This window comes from Fimicolochytrium jonesii, assembly GCF_025526975.1.
Source record: "Fimicolochytrium jonesii strain JEL569 chromosome Unknown EV422scaffold_16, whole genome shotgun sequence".
In the NCBI taxonomy this organism is placed as follows: domain Eukaryota; kingdom Fungi; phylum Chytridiomycota; class Chytridiomycetes; order Spizellomycetales; family Powellomycetaceae; genus Fimicolochytrium; species Fimicolochytrium jonesii.
In genome coordinates this window covers 642,158-665,732 of record NW_026515683.1, presented here as the reverse complement: position 1 = coordinate 665,732, position 23,575 = coordinate 642,158, and the positions used below count along the sequence as shown (strand labels likewise).

Genomic DNA, 23,575 nt, shown 5'->3' with positions numbered 1-23,575 from the left:
GGCCCTTAATCGATTATGGATGGGTCAAACGAGCTTGAAGCTGGTATTCGTTTCGTTTCCCCATACCATATTCTGGGGGCTTACTATTGTATGGCACACGTACAAAGAAGCCGTGATGTCAACAGAGGATATCTACGCCGGAATGTGGACAAGGGCGGCATAGCTATGATCCAGGATGCATGCTCACCATCTGAACTTGTCTAACGGGGTAGGGTAACGAATACCGCCCATCTATCGATCACAAAATCTAATCCTCACCCCCCATCCCTCCCCCCTCCCCCCTCACCCAACTTCTCTACTTCCCCTCCTCGCCACATCCCCCGCAACCGCGCCCGACGCCAACTCCCACGGTTCACCCAGTTATCACCCCCGACACTAAGCCTACAGTGCCCGGACGGGGGTCATGGGCTAGCGCGCGGACCTCGTGGCATTGGCCGTCACATTATATGGTGGTTGTATCCCGACCGTCACGGGGGTAGGAACGGGTGTCGGGCCGGCGACTTTCGAGGTGATGGACTTGAATCCACCACTCTCAGAACCCGAAGGCGCCTTTCTGCTCACCACGACCCCCACAGCCGTCCCAGCCACTACCGCCAGCACGGCGAGGACGGCGACGAGGATAACATAGCGACGTTTCGTGGATCCTGCAGGCGGGAGGCAGGAGGGGGTCCTGGTGTGGCCGTCCGCGTCTGTTGAGAACCGCTTTTCGGCTTCGTTGGCGGTGGAGATGGAGAAGAGCGGGACTGCGGGACTGCCGGCGCGGGATGCTTGGGCCGGTGTTGAATGGCAAGTCGCGGTGGGACCGTTGATAGGGCGAGCGGCCACGGGGCGGGTAGGGTTAGGGCGCTGGTCTTTCATGGGGACGGGTCTGTCTGTGTTTTGGGTTGCGGAGCTTTGCGATGCAGGTTGCGTGTGGAAGAATTTCGGGTGGCTAGCGGCCGATGTTCCGGGTGCATGAGCAGCACGGGACGAGAACTTCCCCGACGCTGCAACGGGCAGTTGGTTTTGATGTTGAGAGACCCGTTCGACCACAGCATAAGCCGGCGGCAGCGCGGTAGGTCGTACTTCTTGCGCATCGAGTTCGTGCTCGTCGGCGTCGGTTGGGAGTTGGACCAGGATATCGATCCGAGCTCTGCCTTTGCATTTTTCTTCTGATAGAAAATCCCAGACCTCAGCTAGCGGGTCGTAGAGGCCGGTTACAAGGAACGTGGCATCGATGGATGGAAGAGGGCTACGCTGTCGCAGGCGCTCGTCAGCGGTGGAGAGTGCGTTGTCCTCGTCCACTCGGTAAAGCGCGATGTCTGCCTAAATCCATAATCGAAAAATTGTTCAATTAGCTGCTTTGGAGGACGCCAAAATCTGAGAGGGGAGTACGTACCACCCCAAAGCGCTCAGAGAACCTGCTCGGCAACTGCGAGAAGATGAGCTGTCGCAATTGGGCGACCGTAAAAGACACGCCGGATGGGACATTGACAGAGAAGGCACGGCTACCATCGTCTCCGTAGATGAGACAGTAGACGGCGGGCATATTTTTTCTTTTACTAACAGCAGATATATTTGGTTATTAAGAAGTCGGCGGGGCGGGTCCAAGGGGGACCGCAACTTCCGTATGCCGTATATATCGCCTCGGCATCCTTTCTTGGCCCTGACTCTCGATGGACGGACTAACTGACAACAGAAGGTGAATGCTTGGCGGTCCGGGTCTGCCGGCCCTCATCAGCCTCGTTTGTTTCACAGCGAGCGGTCGATGGAAGCCGGTGGGAAGAAGTGGCAGGTCGGGGCGTGGGAGGGTTCGCGTTGACGCGTTGCGGCGCTGACTAAGCAAGGACCCCTGCGGAGAAGGAACTTACTAAGACAGACAGACAGACGGCCACCCGGAGCCTTCGGAGGACAGGCAGGCACTGCGAAAGGTGAAGGGAGGTACTGTAACTCGCTCCCACTGTCAGCAATGTCGTCGTCCAGCGAGTTCTCTGTCGACCTCGCAAAGTCAGACCGCAGCAAGTGCATCCGCTGCAAAAAGCAGATCGCAAAGGGCTCGGTCCGTCTCGGCAAGCTCATCCACAACGAACAGTCGGGCATCTCATACCCCGGTTGGCACCATGTCCCGTGCTTCGTCAGCCAGGCCACGTACGTGAAGTTGCTCAACTACTCGCCGGCGGCCATAAGCGGATTTTATTCATTACCTTCAGCGAAGCAAACGGAGCTGTTGGCTCTGTTCAAAGAAAAGAACCCAGAGCCGTCCGCATCCCAGGCCGAGAATGCCGATGGCGACCCGTCAAAGCCAGTTCCCGAAGCCGACGACGATCCGGAAGCAAAAGCACTGCGCGAACAATCGGATACCCTCGCCGCTCTGCGCGGCAAACTAGAGCAACTGCTCGCTGAATACCACCTCCAATCCCCAACAAAACGCATCTTTGCCACCATCCTGCATGAAGTCGGCGTCAAAATACCCGAACATTATACCACCGCCCAGGCCCTCGCCACGGTCGCAGAGCTCATCGCGTTCGGCCGGCCGCCGCTCTGTCAGTATGCCGACTGCGGTTCTTCGAGGCTTGTGCCCAAAGAATTCGCTTATGGTTGCCCGGCGGAGCTGGTATGGGGCCCGTGTCCGTACACCCAGGACTTGACCGAGGAAGACTTGGTGCCGATGGACGTGCCGGACCTCAGATGTCTCTTACCGCAGCAGGAAAGCAGGTGCGTACGCGGGCGTTAGCGAGGTGAGCGTTAGCGAGCGATGGCGGGGAGCTGCAACATGCAAAGGGTGACCGTGCGAAGGTAGACCGAACGAGCGATATCTGCCAACCATCCAACCTTCGCTTTGCTCAATTGACCAACATCCCTGCTCGTCCCAAAACCAGTTCCAGGAGACGCTCACGTAACTATAGCGATAACAATTCCTCGAGCGAGGAAGCAGACTCCGAGGAGGAACGAAAAGCGTCGAAGAAGGCGCAAAAGGCAAAAAGCGCCGCAAAGCAGAATTCAGATCGGTACAAGGGGTTTTTGGAAAAGCTTCGGGAGCTCGTCAAGGCTTCATTGGCGACGAAAGGTAAACGCGTGTTTCCCAAGAAGGATGCGATCATGCAAGTCAGGCAGGAGTTGTCGGAGAAGGTCCAGTCGATGCACTTACCGGGTACGACACGCGGTAAAAAAGCTTCTCGCATGAAGGAAGAGGCGAGACAAGAAGCTGAGGAGACCCACGAGGACGAGGAGGAGGAGGAGGAGCAAGTTGGTGGCGACAAAGATGTCCCGGCAACCCTCAAAGTCAGCGACGTCGAAAAACTCTTCGACGGCTGGGCTTTCCTCTTTGTCGGAAAGCTTTCACAATCCCAAACAGCGCTGAAATCTCTGGTCTCCGACAAAGCAGGCCAGACCTTCACCAAAGTCGACGAGCTGGCCACTTCCGACGCTCCGCACAAGGTCGTTGTGACCACCGCCGATGCATACAGCAAAGCAAAGAAACCCGTTGCGATCTCGCAGGCCGAAAAGCAGGGGTTGGATATCCTGGATGAGTCTTGGATCCACGATTGCATCGCAGGCGAAAACCTTATCAACGTCGACGCACATCAGTATTGGAAACCCTATATCCTGTACCAGAGCGCCGACAACAAAAAACGCCGCGAAAAACTCGCGTCGGGTGCCGTTTCCCTTACTAAGCGCAAGCATTCACTCGCCTCGGACACCAACTCAACACAAGCTGAAACCTCCTCCAAAAAACTCAAACTAACAGTAACAAGCGACAGCGCCGTCGACCCCCGCGCTGGCGTCCCCGACTCCACCAGGGTCCACGGCGCCGTCGGCAACCGCTACGACGCCACCCTCGCCCTCGTTGACACGCGGAAAAACATGTTCTACAAACTCCAAGTCCTCACGAACGGCTCCCGCGTCTGGCTGTTCAAAGCGTACGGACCCATCGGGACCGACGGTGTCTGCGAAACGAAACCGTATTACGACACACATTCCGCTGTGAGTGAATTCGAGCGTTTGTTCTTGGATAAGACGAAGAATCAGTGGAGTGCCCGCAGACGTTTTGTCAAGCAGCCCAAGGCGTACTACATGATGGACGTCGGTTACACGTCCGACTCCCTCGGGGCCGGCAAGCCCGACATCCACGAGATCGATTTCTCCCAATCGTCAACAACACTCAGTCCCGAAGTCGCGGATCTGATCAAACTGATCTTCGACGTGGGCAAAATGAAGGAAACGATGTTTGAGCTCGAGATCGATACGGAGAAGATGCCGCTGGGGAATATCTCCAAATCGCAGCTCAACCGCGGGTTTGAGGTGTTAAAGAGTATCGGGGACGTGTTGACGAAGCGGGAGAACGGATTGATTCCGCAAGACGATGCCGCGGGGATGCTGGCACACCGCAGTAACGAGTTCTATACCCTTGTACCGCATATCGGGCGCACGCTCCCGGCTATCGACAGCACGGCGCTCCTCGTCAAGAAGACGGAGCTGGTGGAGACGCTGGTGCAGATGGAGATCACGACACGGCTGCTGGGCTCCGAGCAGATCGGCGCGCAGCAATCCCCGCTGGATTTCCACTACGCGCAACTCAAATGCGACATGCGCGTCCTGTCCCCCGCGTCGGACGAATACCAACTGATCCAAACCTACGTCACAAACTCACAGGGCGCAACCCATTCCCACTTCAAGATCAACATCGACTACATCCTCGTGCTTAACCGCGACTCGGAGACGGAGCGGTTCGCAAAGTACCAGGCGTGGGAGAACCGCTACCTCCTCTGGCACGGGTCGCGGCTGACCAACTGGACGGGGATCCTCTCGCAGGGGCTGAAGATCGCGCCGCCGTCGGCTCCGGTGAACGGGTACATGTTTGGCAAGGGGACCTACCACGCCAACTCGATCACCAAATCAGCCGGGTACTGCATGGCCTCGCCCGCGAAACCCGACGCGATCCTCATCCTCAACGAGGTCGCGCTCGGCCGGATTCACAAGTTCGACTCCGCTACGTACATGGAGAAGCCCCACCGCGGGAGTGATTCCACCCATGGCGTCGGGATGTACCAGCCGAGCGGGGAGGTTGTCATGCGGGACGGGGTGGTGGTGCCGAGTGGGGTGTTGGAGAAGAAGGGCGCGTATAGGAGTCTGATGTATGATGAGTTTATTGTGTATGATGAGGGGCAGTCGAGGATGAGGTATCTGGTTAGGTTAGGTTGTATTAGGATGGGGAGAGCGGAGAGTGTACGTTTTCTTTTGCGGACGGATGAACGCCCCCCCCTGTGTGTACAATTATAGTTGGCGTACAGAGCTGTCGTGTATACTGTACCTAAGCGGGAGAAGTTATGGCAGGTATCGTTTCTACTCCATCGAGATCCGAAGGGGGTATTTGCTCTGGGGAGTCTTGACTGCGCAACCCCACTTCCAGACTCACGTCCAACACGATGGCTGAATGGCGATGTATCCGCATCAAACAAGGCCTCCCTCTTGGAAGCAATGGGCGCCCTCACTTCAGGGTCTGCTGGGATATAAGGTGCATTCGCAGAGGTAGCTCCATTCGACGTCGAAGCAGAGGGCTCGCCACTGTGCAGGGGCGCTCCGTTGTTTTCCATAAAGAGAGACACTGCCTGCTCAACAACACCTTCAGACACCTGTATGGATGGGGTGAACCGCCATGAGTAAGTCCGCCCACGACAAGGAGACGTGTGCAAGTCCATGTCCGATAGGACAGGAGCAAAGTTGTGCCGCAGGGGGGTGCCGAAACAACACGCTGCGCGCTCTCCGCCCGCAACAAGCGTGTAGGAGTTCGCAAGAGCATTCTTGCCGCTCCGGCGCAATTTCGCTCACGGACAAATCACGTCAAATGCTCCCTACGCTCGCAAAGCGTCGCTATGCGGCCGGTCGTCGCTAACGCTCTGTTTCCCTCGCCGGCCTCCCTCCCACCCTCCATTTTCTCTCGCTTACTCCGCTCGCCCGAGGGCAAGAGTCCACAGTCCGAAGCTCCACGACGATTTCTGGCGCAAATGACGACGCGCGTAATAATAGAAAGGCAGGACGGAGCATCGTACATCCATGAGTCCACGTGACTATTTCCATCCGATCACGTGGCTGCAGTTCATCTCCGTCCGCAACCCTAACCTGGCACGCAGCGGCACCCCCTTTCAATTCTGCAACTTGTCGGTGAAAGACGAAACACCAGCCTGACGAGCAGCCCCACGAAGAAAGTTGGAAAGCTGGAAAACGGACAACGGATCTTAAACCTTACTGCAAGGTAGCTGTTCAGAACATGTGGCCAGTGGATAAAACCAAACAAATGACGTGATCTTATTGCGCCTGGGACAATCGTCGAAGACTTTTCTCAGATCTCTAAAGGTGGGATAGTCTCGCTGTCCGCTCTTTGTAGCTGCGCTTCTTCGTCTCTTGGGAACAAATCGTCCCGCTCGCCCGCTGCTTTCCAAAGTTCGGCTTGGGAAGCCCGGAACTTGATGATTGCTATCAATGCGTGGACGTTCACCAAGACGGGATGTGGGGGCTCGTGCTGCGACGAGAGAAATTGGATCGTGTCCGGCAACGTGTCAGGCCCGATCAGCCAAAACCGCCTGAGTTGCCGCACGAAGTACCGGCCGTCACGGTGCTCGAGATGGAAATACTCCCCAAACGTCTGCCGATGGAGAGCGGCCGATATCAAAACCCCATTTCTGGGGCTGTCGATCTCCATGCCGCCTCGAAGAACCTCAAAGAATTCTGGCGGATAAAGCAGCGACGAGAGGCCACGAACAATATTCCTCAGGGCATATGGGAAGACATGGGCAGCCTCTAACGGCCCCGAAGGTTCGTCGGGAGAAGAAGTGGTATTTGGCATGCCTGTGATGGCGCAACGCGAGTCCTCCCGCTCCATGAGGCGGCTCCTGAAGGCCGTCTGAAATGGACAACCGATGACTATGGGTATAGTCAGATAGGAGTAAATCCCCGGGGCCAGAAACCGGGACGCCCATTCAGGCCTGCCGAGGGTCTGACGTCTGGTCCTCGGAGACGACGGAGGACTGGGCCTTGGAGAACTCGAAGGCGAGCCGTACGGCGACGAGACGGGGGTAGCTTCACGGCCGGACTGAAACCTTTGGACCTCTCTGTCCAGGTCGCTGTAGACGTTCAGAAGAGCCTGCGTTACGACGTTGGGGAAGTCCCGACTTACAGGGGTGTCGAGTTCTTCCAAAATGCGCCTCAACGGCGTTTCCCACCCAAAGTGGGCCAAGGCCTCCCACACAATGGCGATGAACGGCCGCACGTAGTCCGGCTCTTCATCGGCTTTGGGGAGGGTTTCCAGGAAGGCGATATATTGGTTTGGCTGAGGAGGTTGGGCACTCATTGCGATGCAGAAAGGATATGTCGTAGTAGTAATTGAAAATGAGGGAATGTCGACGGGAATGTCGACGAAAGAAAAGGAGGCGGAAAAGTGAAGGTGACCTCATGTTCTCACCGCTGGGGCCTCAAGCTTCCTTTCTATTTCTGGCTGGTTTGTATCCGATTCGTCACTGCTTTGTATTGTGCGGGCCAACCTTATACACCGCCACCCGCACAAGAACCCGCTGAGACGAGGGGCAAAGGGCGTTCCTGATTGACTCATATTCCCATATCCACATATTCCCTAATTCACTTGACTTGCCCGTATACTAGCCTAACGCTCACAAAAACCCTCATCCTCCCGACCCTAACCCACATCCTGCACCCCGTCGCCACCTTCATAACCCGCATCAAAACCGACCCCACCACCACCGACATCCCCCTTCCACCCATCGACCCGCGTGCAACATCAGCCATCCCCGTCCTAGTCAACATCGCCCGCGGGTTCCCGACGCTCGTAGGCGACGTGGGCGGGGTGTTGGAGAGTGTGCGGCTGAACGGGGATGTCGGGGAGCGGCTGGGATTGCATTTGCATCTCCCGGGTCCCCCCACCACCCCCGCACCGTCACGGCGCCCTAAACGGCATGCGCGCAAACGGAACTATCACCCCTACCAACAATGTGATGTGGACTACCTTCCACACGGGTTGTATAACTGATGTTCGTATACAATAACTACTTTGCTGTAAGGTATTGTAGACGGACTGGGTGTTCGTCGGCGCTGCTATGCGATATGCAGTAAAAGAACTACTTGTTGTGCATAGGAACGCGCGACGAGCACTGTGAAAGTACCCATTAGGTCGGAGTCCACTGGAGAACACTGTCTGGGAATGTTTCACTTAGACAGCGATACATGTTCCGCTGACGCGTCGTTCTCCAATAAGACCGGACAACCCTCATTACACCCCCCCCCAGATTCTGTCAGCACAACCCACGCAGTCAGTCGCTTTGACTCGGCACAATGACCGGCATCCCTTCCATCACCCTCAACAGCGGCCACTCCATCCCTACCGTAAGTCTCTCCCATCTCCGGAAGTCCCCGTAAAACCAACCTTTTTTAACATACATCTCTTTCTCGAAAATAAACGGAATAGTTGGGCTACGGCACAGGAACGGCGTGGTTCAAAAAGGGGGACGAGAACGTTGTTGATAGGGAGTGTGTGGAGGCGATTAAGACGGCGATCAGGTTGGGGTATACCCATTTGGATGGGGCTGAAGGTAGGGAGATTCGGGAGGGGTGGGGGTTCCGAGCGGGGCAAGGAGAATGCGAGTGATGGCGAGCCCACTGAGCCGTAGGGCCAGGAATCCGGATCATGCAACCAGCGCAACATCCTCCTCGCTAGGGTATCGTTCATCCATCAACCCACGGCTCATGCACACAACCGACATTCCTCGCTTCACATCCCTCACACTGTTTTACCCCGCAGTGTACAAGACCGAGACCGAACTCGGCCTCGCAATCAAAGAAAGCGGCGTGGACCGCTCCAAGCTCTTCATCACGACAAAAGTCAACAATAACATTAAGGACATCCCGGGCGCCATCCGGGCCAGTTTGAAGAAACTGCAGCTTGATTATGTCGATCTGTACGTGGCCTGCCTCCCCTCCCTCACATCCATCGTCCCGCCCGTCCACTCACTCACTCTTATATAATCAGATACCTAATCCACTCCCCCTTCTTCGCAACGTCCGACACCGACCACCAAACCGCGTGGCGCGAAATGGAAGCCGTCCACAAAGCCGGCCTCGCCAAATCCATCGGGGTGTCAAACTACCTCCCCGCGCACCTCTCTGCCATCCTCCAAACCTGCACCATCACCCCCGCCAACAACCAAATCGAGTTCCACCCGTACCTGCAGCACCCGGGACTCTTGGAGTTTCACAAGGAGCATGGAATCGCGACGAGTGCGTATGGCCCGTTGACCGCGGTGACGAAGGGTGCGCCGGGGCCCGTGGATGGGGTTCTGGAGGGGTTGGCGGCGAAGTACGGGGTTAGTGGGGCGGAGGTGTGTCTGAGGTGGTGTGTTGACCAGGGTGTGGTTGCTATTACCACCAGTGGGAAGGGTGAGTACTGGGAGTTTTTTCATTTTTTTTGGGGGGATTGGGCGGGGCGGTTTCGAGGCGTGTCGTGATGATGTTTAATGACTTTTGCTTTCCAGAACAACGGTTGAAGGATTATCTCCGCATCTCGAGCTTCAAGCTGACGCCCGAGGAGATCAAGCAGATCAGTGACGAGGGCGCCAAGAAGCATTACCGAGGGTTTTGGACTAACAAGTTTGACAAGGATGATCGGTCTTGAGCGATTGGCCCGACGCTCATGGGATGTGTGTGGGGGCGGCTTTTTGTGCTGGGAGGTTCGGCGTAGCGTTCACATGGTTGGTAGGTTGTAGTTGGTAGTAGGACTCGCCCGTTGCATATCTCCAATGGAGTAGAGATGGCTAGTCATACATACATATGGGCTGTGTGTGGTCTGCGGTGAAGAACCCCTCCCTGGTGGTCGTGGTGGTCGTCTTGGGAGAGTAACGCGTGGAGGATACGCGTGTTCTCCGTCGCCCTTGCCCCTCTAAGCAAGAGAGACCGCACCTTTTCTCATCCTCATGCAAGCTAAACAAGGATAAGCGAAACAACGGTCGTTGGAGGTTTTCAAATTACGAAGCCACCGTGAGTGGGAGCGCACCGCTACACACCCTCGCAGCTAAACGGTGTAGATGGACTGTATTAGATTCCGCTGCGATTTTCTGGTTCCTCTTGGCGATCGGATTCTGCGGAAATCCTATCGTATTCCCCAATGACGAGAACCGTCGTACATCCGGTGTTTATCCTTGCGATCGATATGGGTTTGGTTGCGAGCGGTAGTTGCGAATGTCGACCCCCTACGCTATACGATGCGCAGAACACCCGATCCCGATCAACAACAGAGCTTTGCTATCTCTCTACTTCCGACGACTTCTTCTAGTTCCCTTCAGACTTTCAAGGCGCGCTCACAGACTCCGAGAGCTTAGACAAGATGACCCCGAGTGTCGCGACTTGTACTTTGCTGACGTCGCAGAGGACTTGATAGATCAGGATTCTCGTAAGAATAGTTGAGAGTGATATTGACAACTCCGTTGTATTGTTTTGTTAGTCAACCCGCAGATCTTACCGACCCGATATTTCGTACCCGTACCCGTATTTCCCGACCCCGTATAAGAAGAAGGACTCCATTCAAAGCACCTGGATATTACGGTGGCAAGACGACGCTCTAGCGTGAGCTCTCTTCTTGTGCTATCGAGACCGGCAGTTTATTTTTCCAACACACGGCCGTACCCCCTTGATTCGACAGACCCTCGCTTCTGCCGGCCACCACCCCACCGCGTACGGGCTTCACCCTTTTCTTCCTTCCCGGACCTCGCGTCCTCTTCCTACTTCAGACAACACTGTATACCTTCTTATACAATACAGGGCTTCGGCTCCCCACTCCATAGAGTTCGCTCATAGTCTGCTCTCCTCTGCCAGCGACCGCTACGATCTCCGTACCCGGTCCGCGTCGTGGAGGGATACATGGACGCAGCCGGTGGAGTCGAGGGTTGCTTTGTAGGGTGGGGCGGGCGGGAAGGTGGCAAAGAGGGTGGTGAGGAAAGTGAATCGTGAGACGTAGGGGGAGGATGAGGGGGAGGGAGTTGGTGTAGAGCCGGCGGTCGGTGCGTTTTGTGAGGCGGTTTGACTGCGGTGGGGTTGCCGGGATGGTTGGAGGGGGTGCGGGGGGAGGGGGTGATGGGTTGTTCGTGGACTTTGTGTTCTGTTTTGTTTTTTGGACGGCCTGCAGGAATATGCTTCCCTGCTTGCAATGGGAGGGCAGCGCACCCTTCCGGCCAGCTTCCGTCCCTTCCGGCGGGGCGCTGTTCTCTTTCTTCTGCGTTGAGCCGCAGAACTAGACATACATACATACACAGTATACAGTAGACAGCGGACCTCCTTTTTTGCCTGTCACAGTACCCCAACGGAAGCTGGGAGCGTCCAATAGAGCGAGCGGAGAGAATGACAGAGAGTGCACTATTTGAGGACCGTCCGTTGTGCACATGGGGGGTAAGGATCCAATGTTGTTGTGTGAAACTCAACCACATCGCAGAAAAAAAACGTGCCCATCACCGCCCCCTCCTCCCCCTCTTTGCAACATGCACTACCCTCCCCTGGGCCCCGTTATGCCCACCACCTCTCCCCCTCCTCCCTGTCCCACCAGCGCTTCCTTTCCCAGCCAATTCATTCAGATAATCCTGATCCGATTCCGCGTCGCTACCTCTCTCTTTCCCACCCCCACCACCACCGGCTTCGTCTTCACTTGTCCCCGAAACATAGATATGTTCGTCGTCAGCGGATGAGTCGAATTTATCGTAGCCGCGTTTACGTTTCGTTGCGCTGTTGGGTCGTTGGTGGTGGTGTTGTTGTTGTTGTTGTTGTTGTTGTTGTTTGCCGGGCGATGACGATGATGATGATGCCGCACCATTCCCATTCCCATTCCTCGCTGTAAAATCTGACTCGACACCGAGGGTATACTCCCCAACTCTCCCCCTAATCTCCTCCCACTTCTCCTGCACGCTCTCCCTATGCTCGATCGTCTCCCTGCGGACCGTGAGGATGCTGCCGAGGAGGGTGGTGACGTGCGTGGAGCGGGATGGGTGTTGGTACCCGGCGCCGAGCATGGCGATGAGGAGTTGGGCGGCGCGTGCGAATTCGGAGCGGATGATTCGCCAGCCTTTTGTTGCGCCGGCTATTTCGTTGGCTGTGGCGCCGGGGGGGGGGGGGGGGTGGGAGAGGGTGTTTTTTGGTTAGGTTTTGGAGTAGAGCAGAGGGTGGTTTGGGGGTGACTTTGGGCTTACTTTGGTCTTGCGGATCTATCACGCACAGGGCGTCGTACCGGGGCGGTCCGCGTTGTAATGGGCATACATTTGGCGGGGATATCGCTGACTAAAAAAACCAAAGCAAGCTTGTCAATCGAAACCGTCCCATGACCATGCGCCCGCATTCAATCTCCGAACCTCACCTTGGGGAAATACCACACTCCTTCCATATCCATCGCGATCCCCACCACCTCATAGTTGAAGTTGACTCCATAAAACTCCAACAGCTCTATCAGCAGCACTCCTAGGTTATCTTTCGCCTGTATTTGTCCCGTCTGCAGTCTCGGATGCATCTGCGTAATTCCAACATGACATATCAGCTCCTCCCTTCCGCACCCTCACCGACATCTGAATCCCCGGCCCATACCCTCAAAAACGCCGCAATGATGCTCATCAGCGTGTAACTCCCCATCCCACCGGTAAAAACCTCATTCAGGTTCCGTTGCAACAGGAACTGCTTCATGATCAGCAGCAGCGGCCGTAATCCTTCACCGCACCGCGGATCGTCCAGGAAGGTTTTGACGATCTCGGCGGCGTGCACGCCGGCGGCAACGTTGAAGCTGATGTCGGCGGGGTAGCCTGTTATGGAGTCTATTATCTTGATGATGGGGACCTGGGGGGGGGGGGGGGGGGGGGTTTGAGCGATTGTCGCGCGTTTTCGGTGGAAAAGAGGGTTAGGGGACTATGCGAACTCCTGCCTCGGTACCTTGGCGCCTGTTATGCATTCGATCTTTGACGCAATTCCTGCTTTTCGGATGGCCTCCTCTACTTGCCGTATTGGTGGGAGATGCATCGTCTTATCTAATATCACCACGTCCACATCACTGCGCGCGGGTGTAAGATGAATTGGCTTCGATCAACATCTTTGTCATACACAAGGGAATTCGCCCGTACCTAGAAGGTAAATACAGTTTGGTCTCGAAACTCCCAAAAACGCGCACATCCGCCTTTGGCCGTACAGTATGTACCACATTCGTAATGCGGTCGATCGTCAGCCTTCGCATAGCATGCTCAGCTTCGGTGGGGATCAAGTACGAGATATAATCGTCAATCTCCTCATGCAGCATCTTCAACAAGTTCTTTGAATATTTCCTGTCTTTCGGTTGCCAAGGCGGGATGGGTAACGGCGTCAACACGTCGAGGCTTTTTATCTCTGGTTTCCTGAATCGCGGCTCGGAATGGACATTGCGCGGGTCGTTGTGGGGGCCTCGGCGGTTGGCGGGACCGCCTGTTTCGCCGCGGGAGTGGGTGTTGTATTGCTGTCGGGCGGCGGGCGTTCTTGAACCTGTGCCGGCGCCGTGGGCTGCTACTGAGGAGGTTGGGACTGGCCCGTCGAGCTGATCGACGAGCTCTTCGTCCATGTCGAAAGCGATGAAGTCGTCTTGTTTGGCTGCTTCGTCGTCCCCCATGATGAATATCGACAGTCTTCAGTGGAATGAGTTTGGAGGCTTCAAAAGGAAAAGAAGGCTCCAAGTCCGTGAAGTTTGCCAGAGCCAACCCGTCCTAGAAGCACTGTAGACGCGCGGCGGCCAGTGCCGGCCACCGTGCTGTGCCTTTCTTCCCCTTCCTTCCCACGTTTCTGACCTCAACGCAGCCACTGTGGTTGAATCAGGTTGTTCTGCTAGAGTGGTTCTCAACCGACATCTTCTCTAGCACGCACGCAAAAGGCACACGCCCAGATCGGTACCCACAACACTTGACCATTCTACCGTCACGATGGCCAAAAAATACAGCAGCAGTGGCGGTAGCGGCAGCAGCAGTGGGAGCAGCGGAGGAGCGGCGGGGGGAGCCAGCGGGAGCAGCAGTGGGGCCAGCCGGGGTCGTAGCAGCTTACGCACGATCGGTAGCCGGAGCACCACTTCTGCTGTCCGCCGCGGGGGGCAGCGTAGCGCTGGGACTGGGCAGGGGAAGCGTCAAGCTGGGGCAGAGACCTATGACAGCGCCGTTGAGAATGATGGGGACAAGAACAACTTCAACATGAGCACTGCAACCCGCAGGCCCGCGTTCATCCCCACATATGAGGAGTTCGACACCGAACCCGAGGTGGAGTTCATTCGCCAGAAACGGAGATCTTTGAAGAGAAGGAGATTGATAAAGCCTTTGCCAATAAGAGGGATACAAGAATCAAAAGATAACAAACAGATGAGGACCGAGCTCAAGAGCCACCCATCCTTCATCTCACCGCTCCCTCACCCCCCAATCCTCAACTCACACCCGTCCGTCCTCCCCCCTCCCTTGCCGCCAACCCACCTCTCCCGCCTCCCCCACCTCGCTCCCCACCGCATCCTAAACTCATCCACCGCAAAGCTCCCGCCCTCACTCTCGACGCCATACACCTCCCTCATCCCCGTGACTCCCCCGTCCTCTGCCGAATCTCTCAAAAAGAACACCACGGGGTTGTGCGCATTGGCGCCGTGCGGGATGTCAAGTGTGACGAGCCTTAGGGCAGGGGCGTGGGCGGGGATGCGCAGGAGGGCGCGTTCGGAGAGGAACGTGGAGGTGGGGAAGACCGGGGTGGGTGGGGGGAAGGTGAGGTGGAGGGTGTGGAGGTTGGGCAGGGTGGGGAGGATCGCGGTCGTCAGGTGGGGGAGGGTGAGGGGGCGATGTGGGGAGTGGGTTGGGTGCGGGTTGTCGTCGTCGCCGTCGGTGTCTTCACCGGCCCCGATGGTGACTGATAATGTCCGGACACCGGCCGGCAGACCGGCCAAATCGCCCACACGCATCCCGGCCGCCCAGGGTCCCACCACGCAGGTCTTGAGACCCTTGAAGTCCGCGCTGAGAGTGCGCATCGTGGCGGGTGGGAGGAAGCCGTGCGTGTCGGATGGGTAGCGGAGTGCGCGGCGGTGGGCGGGGGGCGGGCGGTATCTTAGCGTGAGATGCGTGAGATGCGGGGCGTGGGTGTGCAGATGGTTCAGCGAGGGGGCAGTGAGGGTGGAGTGGTGGAGGATGAGCGTCTGCAGTGCGGGTGCGTTCGGCCGTGGCGTTCCTTTCCCCCTTGTCCGTTCCGTTGGGTGTGACGTATCATCCCCGACACTCAACATCCTCCCCAACAACCCATCATCCACCCTCATAAACACCTCCAACTCCCGCAACCCACCCCCGGCCTCCCGACAAAACACGCCACTCCACGGTAGCCCCGCGGGTATATCGCTGTGCATGTGCAGTCGCAAGGTCTTGAGGTTCGCGGCGCGCTGGAGGAGGAGGGTGAGTGCCGCCGCGAGGGTGTACGCATGCGTTGGTTTCCGGGCAGGGGCGAGGAGCGAGATTCCCGAATCGCGTTTGGACGTCGGTGCGGGTGTCGTCGGGGATGCATCTGTATCTGCATTCGTATGTCCATCATCCGTCGGTTCACCTTCGTCCCCGCTCTCCAAATCGCTCGCCCCAACCACCAACCACACATCCTCCACAACCTCGATCCACGCCGCGTACTCCGCATACGTGCTGCGGCTCCCATATCCCCGCGCCCCCCTCCGCCCGCCCCTCCCCACCCCCGCGACAGTGTCCACAAACCCCCTCCAAGCCCCCCTGCCCACCCTCGTCCCGATCCTGGGCGCTTTCCACAAGACAGGTGCAGCGAGATCGAAGAAAGCGCGGGAACATTGCATGAAGGCGTAGAGGGTTGGGTTGCCTTGGGTTGTGGAGGTGGAGTTGCCGAGCGGGTCGGCGGCGAGGAGGAGGATTTGGGTGATGAGTTCGGGGGGTAGGCGGCGGCGGCGGGGTGGTGGTTTTGGGGCGTGCGGTGTATTGGGTTGCTGTAATAGGGAGGGTTTGGATCTCGCTGGTGTCGGCCCGGAAGCCACGGGCTTTGTCTCTAACGCAGATGTGGCGGGACCCGAGCGGACCGGCGCCGGTTTCGCAGCGGCCGACGCGGGCAGCGGGATGTTGGATGTAGGGAGGACGCGCATGATGTCGGGATACCGTCGATACGACGAGATCCAGATGTGTAACGGCTGGGGCGGGCGGGCGGATATGCAGGAGAGCAACTTCTCTCAAACCCCGCTTCTGATTAAAATGCGGCAGTGCAGTGTTTCTCCCGCCCAGAGCGAAAAGTCAAGAGAGAGAAGCGGCAAACAGAGAAGGGGGTCGTAAACGGTGGGCGCGTCAAAACAACCCGCGCGTCAACGCCGGCAGGAGAGAGTAAACAGCCCTCCGCGCGCTTTTTATCCCAACCCCGACGCATGCATTTGACAAACGTCAAGGCCCGCAGGTTTCTCTCCACACCCCATCGCAGCCAAACGCCACCTGTACTCCCCCTGTGCATGGAAGGAAGACCGTGTGTCCTGCTGCCTGCAAAATGTGGAGAGAAACTTTCCGATCCCCTCACGATTAATCACCATCACACACTCTCCACAAACCCTCAATGCCCGTTGCAAATGATTTGACTACACGCACATTCACTCATACGGTACAATGGGCTCGAGGGAAGAATGGGGCAAACGCGAGAAGGTCAGAAAGTGTTTCTGCGGAAGGGGAAAAGCAGGAGGGATGGGCAAGGGGTTGGGAAATTCGCATATGTGAAGCGGAGAGCATTCTAACGCGTCAGAGCGGCGTTTTGACGGGCTGCTGTCAGTCGTGGGAATCCGCTCAGGTTAGAGCTATATTTGTTGCTCTTTGTACAAGGGAAATGCGTAGAAGAAAGGTTACGACTTGAGACTGCTATGGAATCTACAAACTCTACGAAAACGTCTCAGACAAAGTTGAATGTGCTACACATACGTAGATACGCCCCACCACGTCCCTACACCCGCTTAGCAAGGAACTCAAACCCCTTCGCGATCGTCTCCCTATACAACTCATCCTCCTCCGTCAGCACCAAATCAAACAGATGATCTTTGCCCTCCACAGGCACCAACGTCACATCGACTCCCAGCGCCTCTAACTTCTCTTTCGCGATCACGCTCAGATGGTACGGGAGGTATTCGTCCGCGGTGCCGTGGATGATGAACGTGGGTGGGAACGTCTTGCCCTCCGCCGCCGCCGCAGTGGCCAACGCGACAGGGTCGACCCGGTCATACTTCCCGTCCTTGACCACCTCACGCAACCACGTGCCTCGCTGGGCCGTAAGCGTCATCCAGCTGGCGCGCGGGGTGGGCGGCGCCGTGCTCCCCGGGATCACCTCGGTAGCCGAGATGGTGGGTTCGGCAAACACCTTCTTGGCGTAGGCTTCGTCGGGTGGGGGGCGTTTGAGGAACCCGGGGAGGGGTTGGGTCCAGGAGGGGTCGGTGAACACTTTCCCGCCGTAGAAATCGAGCACGGCACGGACGGGGTGCGCGAGGGTACCGAGGAGGAGGGCGAGGGTGCCGCCGGCGGAGTAGCCGATCGAGACCACGCGGGTGGGGTCGACTGTGGGTGCTCGCTCCGAGTTCTCAGAAAGCAGGCGGTTGACGTCGTTTCGAATCCATTCAAGCGCGTCTTTGGCGTCTTCGAACGGGCCGTCGTAGACGCTGACCTGTGGGCAGAGGCGGTAATTGGCGACCACGACCACGAAGCCGAGGTTTGTGAGCGAGCGGATTTGTGCTTTGGGGATCAGGTTCTTGGAGCCTAGGATGAAGCCGCCTGGGGAAGGGGACCGAAAGCGGGGTTTGAATTCTGCATCGCCCTGAAACCTGCGCTAGAGGATACGTCGTCCCTTCTTATTCCGTACCTTGGTGGAACACCACAGCGACCGGGCGACCATTCACCGGTTCCTCAATATTGTCACTGCTGTCCTTCGCCTTCCAGTGCACGTCCGCCAAGATGGGGGCGCCGTCGGCGATCTTATACTCGAACGTTCGTGCTTCCATGTTGGGGGCCACTCGAGAGGGGGTTTTGCGAGTGTAGCGTAGGGTGTCTTGAGCGAGAGGTAGGTGCTGGTCGGTCGATGGGGTTTATATGTGGGTTGGGGGGGGGGGGGGGGGGCGGCGGTGGATGAGTTGGGATGGCGCCCAGATAATAGACGCGCACACCCCACGGATTCTCACCGCTTTGCAGACGGAGCCAGACACACTAGCGATGACCTGTGCCTTCATTGATCCATGTAGCCCACTAAACCACTCAACCACAACTTGCTTCCCAACGATTTGGCATTGTGCCCTTCCGTTGGGGGGAAAATATTCCCCGGATGCTAAACGATTCGGACGCCACCATCGGGACTGACGACAGTCACATAATTGTACATGAAGAAATCTGGATCATAAACACTGGATGTATGTGTGCACTAAGCACACTGCGAGTCCGTCCCTAGGGTTTGAAGCTCAACACCGGCCATTGCCACTCTTTCTAATTGTCGCCTCCCAATACTAGCTTCCAAATGAAACTACCCATCCCAATTTGCCCTGATCATCTCGACATAGAACGTGTTGGTCATTTCCGTCGGGTTATCTTGCAGTATCGGGGCTTCCTCCACTGTAGAAACATGGGCTTGGTTACTCGATGGCCCCAAGCCTTCTTTCGTTGTTGCGGAGGCACGCTCAACAACGTCTGGACATCCCTTCTGATCTTCTGCGTTGGTCGAATTCTCGGTTTCAAACGTGGGAGAAGGGTCCTCGTCTGCCAGGGCAGCGAATTGGATGGTCGACGAGGACACGATGTCAGAAATCATCACCCTGGTAGATGAAGCGAAGTCCCTTGCACAATAAAGTTGGGCCACATACCATAGCCCATCGAGCCTAGGTCAAATCGTGATAAGATTTGGCCGGTGTCGATTTCATATGCGACAATCCCTTGTTGCGTCCGTTAAGTACATGCGGTCGGATGTGAGATATGCCGATAGAGGAAGTCATCCATTGTGCCTCCGGTGTTAACTTCTAGTTGGGCTCCTTCCATTCGAAAGACGACAGGTCGTGTCTCGTCTCCGAGCTTTCGACCGGAACAGGCTTCTTCGACGTACTTTGAAATTATCGCACGCTCCGTACGCTGTTGATGTCCTTAAGTGCCGTACAGCTCCTCTTATATGTTCCTCATACCTAATTCGAGGGGAATCTTTTCATCCTGGGCAACATCGTACCTTAATGCCCTTCAGATCCAATTGGTACGGAATGTACACATAAATTCAATCGCTTTGATTTTCCCGCTGGGTTCCGTGGACCTCTGACCTCACCCTGATCCCAATGTTACTTATGATGGCCTCTGTGACCCGCCATATATTTTGATACAAATTGCGCTGCGAAGCACGTTCAGGCCGCTCCATATTACGCAACAAAACCTGCTACTAGCCCAACGCCGTGAATCTACGCTTCTTTATATCACAGTCACTTGCCAAAACGCCTCCCCCTTCACGAGGCTCACAATCTTCTCCGACGGCATTTAATCGCTCAGCAACGTTCAGAAAATTTCGGTAGTACGAGCTTATCCGTCAAATTTGTTGACTAAGTGGGATAGGGGCATGAGGACAGGATGTGATGGCCGGAATGTCGACGGGCGAGCGGGAGATGTTGCGCGAGTGAAGCATGCCAAGAAGCAGGCCGGTGTGTAGGTGATGTATTATGATGATTCCGTACCCTTCGCATTCATGGTTCGCAGGCGGTGATTGACAGTTTTTTGAGGACCTGGCGTGCTCTTTCCTCCTCTGGCACTTCAATTGCACCGCTCTCCTCTTCGCAAATGCGTTCCATAAGCTCCTGCTGCTCTAGCAGCGTTGAATATGCTGCAGCCACCAATTCGCATACCTGGAGCACCTTGCTCCGTTCGCGCCACCTCATCGGAATCTCAGCACTGCGTAGTTGCACTACTTTCCATCGCCGATCCTCCAGTGTGGTCATTGTTAACGTTATCCTATCCACAATAAAGTGGAATCCGAGTACGCACTTCTTATTCACTGTTGTGTACGCCGCTTCTTTGTGCTTCAGTAGTTCAAGCTTTAGAGCATTCGTACATAGCTCGATGATTTTGGCAGAGTCGTCAATTGAATGCGTGGCATTTTCCTTCGTTCTCGAGTTTGAGCTAGCCTGAGAAGAATGTTGCCTAAGTATTGAGAAACTGAACACTGCCACGCAACCAGCACTTACTTCCATAATCATCAATTCAGAATTGGAGCCCGGGTCCAGACCCATGCCAACCCACATTTTTGGCCGTTTAGCTTGATAGTTCCTTTCACTTAACAATGCGGCCTGTGAACCCCAGGCGGGATACTCGCACCAAACGATACGCAGCAGTGTGGTATTGCAGTGCACCGCTTCGAGGAACGGTATGACCCGTCTGATCCACTCTGTTCGTTCATTCGTGGTTGAGTTACTGTGCGGTACATCCAGTTTCTGGTGCAAATCCGTAAGCGCGTATCGAAACACCTGCCAAAGCGCAAGTTCCTGTGGGCCCGCAGATGGCGGGAGATTGTGAGCCCAAACATGGCCGGGCCAGCTGCTGTAGTCCTGTTGCTGTATAGCACTTTTCAAGGCTTCATAGGTATGAGGGAAAGCTTTGAGACTAGCAACCTTTTGTTGCTGAGTTTGATTGTGAATAAACTCGGCGAATACGGATGCTGGCAGGTCCTTTTCGTTGCGATGGGACAACGCAAGCAAGACATTGGATCGCATGTTTTCGATATCAAGGGATGGCATTTTGGGCTTGTGTGGAGTGTCGCCGTCTACGACCGGGTTGGGGATTGTATACGTAGCTCTGCAATGCTGTAGAACAACATGTCCGATTCGATGGTGTGTTTCGTGCCCTGCAAGCAAGGTAACATCCGCATCAGCAACGCCTGTGTTGCGGGTGTACGTTTATCAGAAAGGGTACTGACTGACGGACGTGCAAACTTCAAAGCGTCGCGCACGCGTTCGGTGGGCGGCTGCGGGGAACGTAATCGTCCCGTCTCACTCACAACCGGCCCCAAACGGCCCATTATTCCCAGACCTCACTCACTCTTCCCACTCGTCCCCACCCGGCAACACGCAGCTGCTGCAGCTCCATCGGGGCCAGTGGCACCACGCTCAGCTCATAAGCTGGTCGAATTTGCACAAGTCAGCGGAGAGCGGCTACCTATACAACTTGAAACGTCATTGGCCAGTGTGACATCTCGCACCAACCAATGGATCGGAAACGAGAACTTGACAGATCGCTGGTAAGTCGCGCTTCACTACCTGAGGGTCTTGACGCTTCGTGCATTTCGCGATGAGGGTGCCGCTGTACCCAAAGACAGCGGCGTTGTGCGAAGCCCGGTAATTCCTTTGTTAAGGTTTGGGTCATAGTGCTTGATGTGTATGGCGTTGAGAGGGGGGAAGCCCCGACAACGATAAGATGACATTGGACGTGGCCGGCTTGGAGCCGGCTTGCACAGCGTGTGCAAGCAACCTTCAAGTCACCTGCGCCAGTCTTTCCATACCTTCATCCTTATCCATGCGTATGCAGGGGCGCGTCAACAAGGGTACCAAAATAGTTTGGTGTTGTGCGAAGCCCGGTAATCCCTTTATTAAGGTTTGGGTCATAGTGCTCCATGTGTATGGCGTTTGGAAGGGCGCAAGCCTCCAGCGAAAAGCGGACATTGGACGTGGCCGGCTTGGAGCCGGCTTGCACAGACAGCATGTGCAAGCAACCTTCAGTCACCTGCGCCAGTGTTCCAATACCTTCCCTTGCTTCACCTGACCGTTTGTTTGTTTGGTGCTCTCTCACTTCAATCGTGTCTCATTCCTCTTACACATTCCTTTTCCCCCCCCTCATGTCGGTGTTCTATTCGAGCGACGAAAACGCGCCTCCGGCGGCTGTTTCACCTTGGAGAAGAAGATGGTGGTAAGATGGAAGGACACCAGATGAAATCCGCATCGCGTCCACAATGATTGCGCTTCTTCTCACACGGTCTTGCATGAGCGATTTAGGACCTGCCAAAACATGGTAATCAGCCACCGCTATGCGAGTATCGAACGGGAGTCCCTCTTTGGGCATGAAAAAAAACCCCCCGGGCCGATGCCGCCTAGGGTCTGGAATCCACAAGTCTTCGTTCTTACGCGGGATTGGGCATTGGGACTGGATTACTACCTGGAGAAAATCAGTGACAAGATGGGCCAACTCCGTCGATAACATTAGCACCGTGTTTGACGCCATCGTGCAAGGCGTTGAAGATCGTCCCGGAACTGGAAAGTGTTGGGGGGCCCGATGCTTAGGCAGCAGATGAGGGGCGAATGATCGAAAAACTCAAAGATGTATACGACAGCAAAGGACCCCGCACGGGCCTTAGAAGCGACCCACTTGCGCAAGCGAGTCAAGGCAGCCGTGACAGACCTTCGGGGCAACGAAAAGAAGGCAAATGTCTTGCAAGACCCGGTTCCAGCCTTGACGACACGGTAAAAGGCTTTGACGGGCAAAACCCAGGCCCGTACCGCAAAACAGAAAAAGGCACTCGCCACAGCAGCGGCAGCATCCGGCAGCTGCCTGTGGAGGAAAGACGAAGCGATCCTCCTTGGGCGCGCTTGTTCAACCGATCGGTTTCTCGCGCGGCTGTTCAAGAGAGATGCGCGGTGTGCGCCGGGGACCTCCCTCGTTAACGGAGTTTGGAGAAGGCGGTTGATCAGTTTGGAAACGAGTTCAAACGATGAAGGCCCAGTCTGTGAACGAGAACGCGCGAGTTGGTTGATGAGAACAACGTGGGCTATCGACGAGTTACGGAAACGAGGTATAGTGTGCTCCGCAGCTACATCGTAACGACACACTACTGTCCCCCGGACGTCTTCCCATGCTGTCTCCGTTCATTGTAACTAACGGTACACTTTTCTCTGTCAACAGTTGGACGAAAACGGGCGAACCGCGCGCGACGAGAAAGGCCGCCGGATCGACGATGAAGGCAAAAGTCGATGAAGACCAAGCGCCCCCGCGAAAGCAAGCATGCGATGCAGCGGAGGCTCAGCCCCGTGCCAGCCGCAACAAGCAACGCAATCAGCGCACGAACCAAAAAGCCTCGCGACAAGGACCACGCCCCGTCTGAAAGAAGACCCGTGAAGCCAAAAGTCTATTCGGAACCCCAATGGTGATATCCAACAAGGACACTGCGAGCAACTCTGTCCAGTATGAAAGCTAATTACCGGTGACAACACCATCCTACCCAACGGGTGAACAGGGTTTCGATGTCGACGAACCCAAGGGGTGTATATGCTGGGCGCAGCGACCCTGGATGAAGCATGGGAGAGCGTCGGAAAGTCCTTTGGAAAGCCGCCATCAGCAGCGATGCGCAAGCGGATACTCAACAAGAATCGCTATCAAGTGCTATCCTTTCGCAATTGGAGGAGGAACGGTTGCCCCAGCGCCATCAACCGGGAGACGAGCCCAACCGGCGCGAACAGCGAGATGGAGCTGAAGGGTTTCGGAGAGCGAGCGGTCAGGCTAGCCGTCTTCCAACAGCGCGCTGGACCATGACAATGCGCCCATGAGCCCCCAAC

At 56.2% G+C, this 23,575-nt stretch overlaps 9 protein-coding genes across 9 annotated transcripts; 3 read left to right on the top strand and 6 right to left on the bottom strand.

Moving 5' to 3' along the window:
- Window positions 1-286: 286 nt before the first annotated feature.
- On the bottom strand, window positions 287-1,750 carry EV422DRAFT_106370 (uncharacterized protein). Its single transcript, XM_053064551.1, has 2 exons — window positions 1,379-1,750; window positions 287-1,305 (listed from the first exon to the last, which is right to left on the bottom strand). The coding sequence occupies exons 1-2, from the start codon at window positions 1,526-1,528 to the stop codon at window positions 409-411; spliced, it is 1,047 nt and encodes a 348-aa protein (XP_052924617.1). The 5' UTR covers window positions 1,529-1,750; the 3' UTR covers window positions 287-408.
- Window positions 1,751-3,657: 1,907 nt separating this feature from the next.
- Window positions 3,658-5,175, top strand: EV422DRAFT_485068 (poly polymerase catalytic domain-containing protein; the record flags this gene model as incomplete). The annotated part of the gene is made up of 1 exon (XM_053067363.1): window positions 3,658-5,175. A coding segment is annotated over one exon (1,518 nt), but the record flags the coding sequence as incomplete, so codon positions are not given.
- Window positions 5,176-6,238: 1,063 nt separating this feature from the next.
- Window positions 6,239-7,431, bottom strand: EV422DRAFT_534224 (uncharacterized protein). The gene has a single exon (XM_053070651.1). It carries the CDS (start codon window positions 7,325-7,327, stop codon window positions 6,320-6,322), a length of 1,008 nt encoding a protein of 335 aa, XP_052924615.1. The 5' UTR covers window positions 7,328-7,431; the 3' UTR covers window positions 6,239-6,319.
- A 629-nt stretch (window positions 7,432-8,060) lies between these two features.
- EV422DRAFT_106245 (aldo-keto reductase family 1 member C13) lies at window positions 8,061-9,940 on the top strand. Its single transcript, XM_053064549.1, has 5 exons — window positions 8,061-8,373; window positions 8,456-8,579; window positions 8,789-8,945; window positions 9,017-9,423; window positions 9,519-9,940. The coding sequence occupies exons 1-5, from the start codon at window positions 8,323-8,325 to the stop codon at window positions 9,656-9,658; spliced, it is 879 nt and encodes a 292-aa protein (XP_052924614.1). The 5' UTR covers window positions 8,061-8,322; the 3' UTR covers window positions 9,659-9,940.
- Window positions 9,941-11,483: 1,543 nt separating this feature from the next.
- On the bottom strand, window positions 11,484-14,089 carry EV422DRAFT_598553 (uncharacterized protein; the record flags this gene model as incomplete). Its single annotated transcript, XM_053073643.1, has 6 exons — window positions 13,131-14,089; window positions 12,943-13,060; window positions 12,604-12,849; window positions 12,380-12,529; window positions 12,216-12,303; window positions 11,484-12,118 (listed from the first exon to the last, which is right to left on the bottom strand). Exons 1-6 carry the CDS (start codon window positions 13,643-13,645, stop codon window positions 11,484-11,486), a joined length of 1,752 nt encoding a protein of 583 aa, XP_052924613.1. The 5' UTR covers window positions 13,646-14,089.
- Window positions 14,090-14,199: 110 nt separating this feature from the next.
- On the bottom strand, window positions 14,200-15,714 carry EV422DRAFT_534216 (uncharacterized protein). Its single transcript, XM_053070650.1, has one exon. It carries the CDS (start codon window positions 15,392-15,394, stop codon window positions 14,426-14,428), a length of 969 nt encoding a protein of 322 aa, XP_052924612.1. The 5' UTR covers window positions 15,395-15,714; the 3' UTR covers window positions 14,200-14,425.
- Window positions 15,715-16,930: 1,216 nt separating this feature from the next.
- On the bottom strand, window positions 16,931-18,445 carry EV422DRAFT_105877 (Alpha/Beta hydrolase protein). The gene is made up of 3 exons (XM_053064547.1): window positions 18,197-18,445; window positions 17,881-18,085; window positions 16,931-17,792 (listed from the first exon to the last, which is right to left on the bottom strand). Exons 1-3 carry the CDS (start codon window positions 18,242-18,244, stop codon window positions 16,975-16,977), a joined length of 1,071 nt encoding a protein of 356 aa, XP_052924611.1. The 5' UTR covers window positions 18,245-18,445; the 3' UTR covers window positions 16,931-16,974.
- Window positions 18,446-19,723: 1,278 nt separating this feature from the next.
- Window positions 19,724-20,746, bottom strand: EV422DRAFT_497562 (uncharacterized protein; the record flags this gene model as incomplete). The annotated part of the gene is made up of 2 exons (XM_053067955.1): window positions 19,724-20,161; window positions 20,222-20,746. 2 exons carry the CDS (start codon window positions 20,744-20,746, stop codon window positions 19,724-19,726), a joined length of 963 nt encoding a protein of 320 aa, XP_052924610.1.
- A 261-nt stretch (window positions 20,747-21,007) lies between these two features.
- On the top strand, window positions 21,008-22,314 carry EV422DRAFT_106036 (uncharacterized protein). Its single transcript, XM_053064548.1, has 3 exons — window positions 21,008-21,270; window positions 21,637-21,935; window positions 22,022-22,314. The coding sequence occupies exons 1-3, from the start codon at window positions 21,238-21,240 to the stop codon at window positions 22,221-22,223; spliced, it is 534 nt and encodes a 177-aa protein (XP_052924609.1). The 5' UTR covers window positions 21,008-21,237; the 3' UTR covers window positions 22,224-22,314.
- The last annotated feature ends 1,261 nt before the right edge of the window (window positions 22,315-23,575 follow it).